The sequence below is a fragment of the Oryzias melastigma genome, linkage group LG21 (assembly GCF_002922805.2).
Source record: "Oryzias melastigma strain HK-1 linkage group LG21, ASM292280v2, whole genome shotgun sequence".
In the NCBI taxonomy this organism is placed as follows: Eukaryota; Metazoa; Chordata; class Actinopteri; order Beloniformes; family Adrianichthyidae; genus Oryzias; species Oryzias melastigma.
In genome coordinates this window covers 27,394,888-27,403,885 of record NC_050532.1, presented here as the reverse complement: position 1 = coordinate 27,403,885, position 8,998 = coordinate 27,394,888, and the positions used below count along the sequence as shown (strand labels likewise).

Genomic DNA, 8,998 nt, shown 5'->3' with positions numbered 1-8,998 from the left:
AAAAAAGTAAAAACTGCAGATAATTCGTAAAAACTTTTAGTTTTTAAATTCTATCCCCAAATTCACCAACATTTGATCTTTTTAAATGTACAGTAAATACCAACATTCTGTTTTTAAATTAAAAGTCGTGACTTTCTATGTGTAATAAATGGGGGCGGGGCTTAGTCTACATCAAAGATCAACAACAATATGGACAAGAAATGGAACAAACCGGAAGAAGCTTAAAAAAGAAGAAGAACAGAAGAGAAAAGCAGCGAGTCATGTTAGAGTTACTGCAGGTATGACGCGGCAGAAATACACGGCTGAAGACCATAATCTGGACATTTTACCCCAAAATAAAAACATGACAGAATGTGAAGGTTTGTATTGTATTCAAAATCACTTCAATAAATGTACAGTTGAAAAAAAATGTTTGTCTTTAAATATGAATCCAGCTGACGGGTGAGCAGCAGGTCGGGACGTTCTTGCAGGAACTTTTACACTTTGAGGAAACCGTCATGTTCCAAAATGAGCTCATCTAAAGGAACGAACTCTGAAGATCGATCATTTCAACCAGCAGAGTCTGTCACGCTTCACAAAGATGGTCTATAAGCGACAGGAGGGCTCACTCTGATGGGTCTAAGATGGTTTCTAAGTGAAGATGCTCCACTCCACACACGTTTGACAGATTTGGTGTTGCCCACTTTCAGCACTCCAACACTCCCGATTGGTTGACATAGTAGCGATGACTTTGATTGACCAATCACTGCTTAGTGAAGACGTCAGGCCCCAACATGGCGACATCTCGTTCATGAAAAAATGGCGACTAAACTGACTTCACTTGATTGGAGCTGGAAGTCCTCTATGGATGACGTCACTCTTACTCAGTCCAGTTGTGACGTACAGTCAATGGGGTCATGTCAATGTGTTTAGCTGGTAGGAGTGAGCACTCCTCTCGCTTATAGACCATCTTTGTGAAGCATAACAGACCCATCCTAATATAAGAATTAATACTTTTGATGTCATGTCGTATTTTGATTTTTATGGTTTATCCAAGAATTGAATTTGTGTTATTCAATTGTTTATTATTTTGGGGGAATTCCATATTTACAAATGTAAAAGGTCAAATTAACAACCCAATTTTAATTTTTTTTATTTGGAGATTAAATCATATTATAAAACAATAGAACACAAGCAAAATCTGAAGGCTTCAAGAACATTTAATATTTGAAAATAACTGCATAATTTTTCACTTTTTTGAGTTTACACTTATATATTGTGACATGTTTTATGTTGATGTGCCACAGGTGTACTTGTAGTGTTTTCTGTTGCCTATTGTTATGAAAATGCACAACTGAATGAGAACATTTGTAAATTGAAAGAAAGCTCAATAAAGTTTATGAAAAAAAAACAAAAACAAACGAAGTCAATTTAGTCACCATTTTTTCACAATATGGATGTCGCCATGTTGGGGCCAGATGACATCACTACACAGTGATGGGTCCAAGTCAGTCAAAACAATTGTTACTATGGCAACCAATCTCATCAATCAGGAGTTTTGGAAATCCACACCCCTTCCACAGAAAGTGGGTTACACCAAATCTGTCAAATGTATGTGGAGTGGGGCATCTTCACTTAGAAACAATCTTTGATCCATCACATTAAATTTAACACATTTAGGATGTTTTTGGACTTCTATTTGTGTATTTTAGATTTTTGAAACTCCACAGAAACCTTGGAAGAAACAAACAGAACTCTAGAACATTTTGAATGTTATAACATTAAAAAACACTAAATCTTACATTTATGGTTAAAACCTAAAACCCAACATGAAGGATGCAGAACTCAAGTCTTACCATTGCACCTTGGTCTCCCAGAACAGGGTCACAAACTGCAGAAGAGAGGAGAGGTTCCATCATGTCAGGAAACGAACGGAGTCCTCTGGTTGACCAGAAGCTGGACTCACCGTACACCAGGCCTGGATTGGCCTTCTTCAGCTCCTTGATGATGTCCACCACCGTCTCCAGGAAGGACGTGTCCCTGCTGTACCCTGAAGAGGACAAGCATCAGGAGCCTGTGATGTACGGACGCACCCGAACGCCTCATGAACTCACCAGTGAGGATGTAGTCATAGTGGTGAACGTTGTTGAGCTTGATGCCCTCGTATAAAACGTTCAGCTCCTCCGCGGTCAGCACTTGTCCCTTCCAGTGGGCGTAACCTGGAGGACACACCCACCTGGATTTAGTCCAACCCCCTCAAACAAAAGGCTGAAGAGTCTATTTTATTCTGAACACACCTCCTTTCTGACAAAGTCAAGGCCCGGGGGCCGGATCCGGCCCTCCAGGTAATTCTATCCGGCCCTCCAGATCCTTTTATTTTATTGTTATTAATGATCTGATGTTATCTTGTTCTCATTTCTAACTTGTTTAATTTTGACAAAATATATTCTTATGGAGAGTAAATTATTTAAAGTTATTTAAGCTTTAAGTTGATTTATTCTGGAATAATATTCCTGCTTTTTATTATTCATAATTATGTTAAAAAGTTATGATGCTATATAAATGCTAGCTATTTTGGCAAATTTATTTATTTATTTTTAGTTTTTTCTAACCTAGTTTTTTTTTCTAGCCTAAAGGCTTTTTGGAGTTTAGCTAATATTTGAGCTACATGTTAGCCGTTTTGGCTAATTTAGGCTTTTTTAATCGTTTTTTAGGCTGTTTTGAGTTTAGCTAATATTCAGAGGCTAAATTCAGCTTCCATCATTCCCACTAGCATCATTGCAGGTATTGCTATATATCTAGTTCATAATTATGTTAGAAAGTTAACATTTTAAAGTTAAAAAAAAAAACATTTTTTAGTGTTTAATAAATGTTTATCGCGACCTAAGATGTGTTTTGGATCTTTGCATCTTGTGCGACTGAGTTTGACATCTCTGCTTTATGATTCCAAACACACAAACATTCCCCAAAGCGTTCTCGCTGCATCACTCCGGTTACGTAAAACTGCTAAGTGGATCTGCCCCCCCTCCCGGAGTGCTCTTTGGCCTGGTTGCAGAGGAGCGGGGGCCCCAAACCCGCTGAAAGACGTGCTGTGTGCTCCAGCTCCTCCTCTTGTTCTCTTCTCCCTGAATGAGCTCACAGAACCGGTTCTGCCTGCAAATGCAGAAAGTCCAGAGAGGAGGTCCTCCTCTGCAGCCCGGCCTTCCCAGTTCGTTCCTCTTGAAAGAGCGCAGACGTGGGTTCATATCGATTCGTGCGTAAATGCGTCTGCCCCCGTGGTGGAAGAACATTCTTCACATGCTTTGGCGCTCGGACCTGAGAAAATAATCCCATCATCGCAGCGTGAGCTGCACCGCTTCACCCCGACTGTTTTTCTGAGCCTTCGGTAACATCTGAAGCTGGACTTCTGAATCCACATCCATGAAAACGAGACGATGCTTGAAAACGTCCCGAATCCGTTCGTTTCAGGTCACATGAGTCGGCCAAGTTCATGTGGAGCTGCTGGAGCGTGCAGCATTCCAGACTCGAGTTGACCAGCTATCCTACCAGGAGCTCGGATTCCAACAGTTTCATTTGACTTCACAAGAGTTAAATCTGCATCCTAATGATAAAATTATATAGTCTAAGATGATGTAGAGTCCTACATTTTAAAAGAAGTTCTTTGAACTCACTTTTTTTTAAAGGCTAATATGACATCACAGATTTCCTGAAGTAAAAATCTAATAAAAATGAAGATTTTCCTAAATCCACAATGAAAACTGGGATGATATACAAAAAAAAAAAACCTTCAAACACAATGCATTGTGGTCTAGATTCTAGTGAGCATCTATACACTCTGGTTTTTTCAAAGACTTTTCCAGAAATTTGAAATAGTCAGAAAGTTTTACCAAATTAATTTCAGGGGTGTCCAGATTCAGTCCTCGGGGGGCCGGCCTCCGGCTGGTTTATCCAATCAACCCTGTTATCACCTGGACCAGGTGTGTTTAGCCAATAAGGAGCTTCAATGACAGGTTGGTTGGAAAACTTGTAGAAAACTAGCCCTCGAGGGCCGACTTTGGACACCATGCACTATGTAGTGAGTAGAGAAGGAATTCAGACCTCCCCCCCCCGCAGAAATGCATTACATCAAGTTTGAGACCAAACAGCTGATAAATCTGCACGTGTAACCTTCACTATTCCACCACAGGAAGGACATCCCTCCATGGTTTATTTTCCAAAATAAATGAGACGTTTACCGTCTCAAACCTGCATGTTTTTGTTTTAGTCGAGCTGAAACATTCCTGAAACTCGAGGACAGAAGTGACGCGACCGTCTTTCTACAGTGTCACTCTGACGGTTAGTGCATGAAGCTGAAGCTCCTCCTTCAGCCCTCCGGAGAACAAACGTCTGCTGACCTGTGTGGTTGGAGAACTGCACCGAGTTGATGGAGTCCACCTCAAAGCCCAGCACCTGAGGAAGAAGCAGCGCTCCGTCAGCTGACAAAACACACGCATAGGCTCCAGCTGCGCACAGCACTCTGGGAATGACCAGCTGGAGGTCGGAGGTCAAGACACCCACTTAACAAAATAAAAGATTCAACAGTGAAGAGACAAATCTTTCAGCTTCTCAGGAGTTCAACTCCTGAGCTTGACTGCCATTGAACTCAATGGAGTAAGAGTCAACTCGATGCTCGGACAAAATGTAGAAATATAGATATTATTAATTTACACATATGTTTGCATGGAATACTGCAATGATTTAGGACAGATTCATTATTTATTTTCTAAACTTTTATAAATTAATTATTCTGAAAAAGCAAAGAAAGAGGGGGGCCCTCAGAGGTCAAAGGTCATCACCTTCAAACTACAAGATTTTCATTTAACTGTTAGTAAAGAAAATGGGAAAATGAAGGAAAATTCGGTGTGACGATCCGCCAAAACCCCAAACAGGGAAGTCACGTTCGGAGCGAGCGCGTGACCGTAAAAATGACCGTTAACCCCCGTCCCTCCCTCAGAGGTGAAGGTATGATCCCCGGCTTACCTGCAGCGGGAAAACCGCAGACTTATTCCCCACGTATCCCCTGACGACGTGACTCTGGATCGACAGAACGCGTCGCTCCTGCATCGCTGCCGGTGAACGGAGACCGCCGAGCAGATTTAACGGAGAAACGGCATGAAAAGGCAGCGCGGGACTCGCGCCGCGACCCGGAGACGAGGAGAAAGTCCAGCTTTGAAGGGCAGAAGCGGCGCGGCGGATGGTTGGGACATGGACGGCTTCCTGCAGGCAGCTGGAAGGACACCTAAACGGTGCGTTCAAGGACCGGACAGAAAAACTGAAACTAGAACTTCCATCTGAAATATCGACCGAACATTTACTTCATGCACCTCAGTCAGATGGAAAGGGAGCCAACTCAGTATATTTATTTATTTAAAACAAAGTTACGGTATTTGATGTAACAACAGCCGAAAGGTGACGAAGAAGAAGATGTAACAACAATATACATAACAGCAAAAATTAACAAAATCTGAAATTATTATTATTACTGACCATTAAAAGCGTTATTTTTTCATTTAATATCAAATAAAATACACCCTGAATTATTTTACATTTACTAATAACAATAATTTCACTTTGGATAGCATTGTTTGTAAAAAAAATAAAAATTCAAACTTAAAAAATATTATTTAAAAGGGACAGAATGAAAAAAAGAACAGTTACAATTTCCAATGAAGCCGATGCCATGTCCAAAGACCATCTAGCTAACAGCTAATTTGCAGAGGAGCAGGTATAAACAGAACAGTACCAAAAAACACAAAAGTTAACACATAAAATACATATAATCCAGAATAATCACACCAAAACACTGATAATAAAGTGTCTCCAATGTTTACATACTGACAAATATATGTGTCTTCTGTGTCAAAAAATGTATAAAATAATAATAATTATGGTTATAAATCTTAAATCAGCTTGTATTTTGTGTGCTAGCCCACAAATGGAAAGCAAAAAAGGAAAAAAAAAACATCTCAATGATGAGAGAAAAAAAGAAAAAGCAATACAAAGTAAATTTCGCAAAGGCTATGTTCTTTAATTTATCTATTTAATTTAAATTTTGTATATTACTGAAACCGGGGGAACTTCAAAATCAAACTGAGACACAAAGAAAAGTTTCTATGGCACTAAACTTTGGAGCAAGTTAATCAATGAGATCAAACAAAGTTTAAACATTCATAAACTCAAGACAAATGTAATGAAATAAAATATTTTTAAATTTTTGCTGCATAATATGGAGATGACAGATCATAAAGGTCAATGGGTGTTCAAACAAATCTCAAATATAAAAATGTGTGAACTCAGATGTTCAAAATGACTGTAGAACAAAGAAAATGTGTTGGCTATATTTTTTTTTCAAAAAGGGAACTATTGTATGTCATCAAATGACTAAAGTAATACATAGGAACAAACAAAACACCGTCTGAAAGGAAAAAGTAAAAGCAGAAAGTCTGTAGACTTGTAGACCTGTAGATGTAGACCTACAGGACTCTACATATAGACCTGTAGAACTCTAGATGTAGACCTGTAGATGTAGACCTACAGGACTCTACATGTAGACCTGTAGAACTCTAGATGTAGACCTGTAGATGTAGACCTACAGGACTCTACATGTAGACCTGTAGAACTCTAGATGGAGACCTGTAGAACTCTAGATGCAGACCTGTAGAACGCTACATGTAGACCTGTAGAACTCTAGATGTAGACCTGTAGATGTAGACCTGTAGAGCTGTAGATGTAGACCTGTAGATGTAGACCTGTAGAGCTGTAGATGTAGACCTGTGGAAATCTAGAAGTAGATCTGTAGAATTCTAGATGCAGACCTTTAGAACTCTAGATATAGTCCTGTAGAATTCTAGATGTAGAGCTGTAGATTTTTAGATGTAGACCTGTAGAACTCAAGATGTAGACCTGTAGAACTCAAGATATAGACCTGTAGAACTGTAGATGCAGACCTGTGTATCTCTAGGTGTAGACTTGTAGAACTCTAGATATAGACCTGTAGAACTCTAAATGTAGACCAGCAGAACTCTAGATATAGACCTTTAGAATCGTAGATGTAAACCTGTAGAACTCTAGATGTAGACCTGTGTATCTCTAGGTGTAGACTTGTAGAACTCTTGATGCCATTTATCTGACGTGTTTGTGATTTATTTCCAGTAATGTTATAATTCCAACTTAAAGAACAACCTATACTTCTATTTTTAAGTCAGTAGCTTCCACTGGCAGAAAGGAAATATTTTGTTTTCATTTGATGTTCAGCTTGTGAGTTTAGGATAAAACACGTGAACGGTGAAGCCATACAGTTGTTTTCCCGTTGTCGGTAAGGATAGCAACGTTGGCACCTCTACCGAGCCATTTCAATGAGGAAGACAGCCTCTTGTTGTTCATTACGTTTATTTGAATTAAAGATTAAAGGAACAAAAGTTAACTCAATGGTTATGACCCAAATAGATCTGTATATCTTGCTTTTCCATCCATTATTATAACTCAACCACAAGTTGGTTCAATTTGTCGGAAGGAGTAGTGAGAGCTATAATTAAAACAGATTCAACTTTATTTAAAGACCACCTTTCTTGTCGTAAAGCCCCTCAAAATGCTTTACTTAAATAAAATAGATAATAATTTACCCCATATTCAGAATAATAGATCTTCATAGATGTCAAGAAAGGATTTGACACAATAATCACAAAGTTCTCCTTCAAAAACTTAGCAAATACGGTATCAAAGGACTGGCCCTGCAACGGATAGCAAGCTATCTAAAAGGTCAACAACAATGTGTGCAAATAAACAACATCAAATCCAATTTATGCAACATCACTTGTGGTGTACCACAAGGGTGAGTCCTTGGCCCCACATCATTTATTATGTATATAAACCATTTAAGCTCAATACCCAAAATATTACATTTTGATGACACAACCTTTTATCATACTGGAGACAATATTGAACGTATGATAGAGGTGGAGCAGACTGAGTTAGAACAGAGTAAATTGTGTATTGATGGAAATAAACTGTCATTAAATGGTGACAAATCGTATTTTATGATAATTAATAATAGGATTACGATACAGTTGAATTAAACATAGATAATATCAAAAGAAGAAAATAAAAAAAGACCTTCTAAAAAAAAAAAAAAGAAAGAAACATTTTTGGGAGTTATTATAGATGAAAAGATAACTTGGAAATCCCAAATTAACACAATCAAATCCGAAACAGTCCAATCAAAGAGTAAGACCACACATAAAGACGGGTGTTTGTCTGGGTAAAACGGCCCGCTCTGCTTTAGACGGATGGTGTCGGTCAAACCCACGAATTCTTCCATCCTCCGTTCTGTAAAACTGTTGGTACTTTCCAGTCCTCTCACAATGTCACATTGTTCTTTTATCAGTGATTGATCTTCATCCTTTTTAAAACGTGTCCAAAACTAAGTTACCACCAGAGGGCGCACCAGAACACAGATTGACTTCATGCATTTACTGGACTCTGATGTGATTGAGGAGAAAAATCTGCAAATGCATCAAGATTCTTATTCAATTCTTGAAACTCACTGAGTATTTTTATTTTCAAATATTTTTTGTCATGATTGGTTTAACATAAAAAGTTAAAGATCATTTCCAGAGTTACAGGTTTAACTTTTTTTTTCTTTTTTATGTTTGCTTCAGCGTTTCTCCTTTCTTCAGATTATTAGTTGGTTATTAACATTTAACTAATCTGTTAATCCTCGTAGACCCGAAAAGGCTCGAATCACTGCCGGCAGTACTGGAGCTCTTATTATGAAAGGGTTTTGTTCAGATCTTGGTTGCATTTTGCTCCTTTAGGAGAAACTTTGATCCGTTTTTTGATCAACTTTATAAAAAAGCCTCTCATTTTAGTTGCTTGAGTTGTGTTTGCATACGTTATATAAAATTAATTCAAGCTTCTTTTATGTTCAGATAAAAACAAAAAAATAATAACAAAATTTAAATTTGAGTAAAGCAAACTGTGA

At 38.4% G+C, this 8,998-nt stretch overlaps 1 protein-coding gene across 1 annotated transcript in view; it reads right to left on the bottom strand.

Moving 5' to 3' along the window:
• Window positions 1-6,104, bottom strand: part of LOC112154750 (pyridoxal kinase) — a 9,468-nt gene extending 3,364 nt beyond the window's left edge. Inside the window, exons 1-5 of the mRNA XM_024285894.2 lie at window positions 4,999-6,104; window positions 4,374-4,428; window positions 2,094-2,198; window positions 1,946-2,029; window positions 1,836-1,870 (exon numbers count right to left, since the gene is read on the bottom strand). Of these exons, the coding sequence (XP_024141662.1) occupies window positions 1,836-1,870; window positions 1,946-2,029; window positions 2,094-2,198; window positions 4,374-4,428; window positions 4,999-5,082 (363 nt within the window). The 5' untranslated portion in view covers window positions 5,083-6,104. The remainder of the gene's footprint in view (window positions 1-1,835; window positions 1,871-1,945; window positions 2,030-2,093; window positions 2,199-4,373; window positions 4,429-4,998) is intronic.
• Window positions 6,105-8,998: the final 2,894 nt, after the last annotated feature.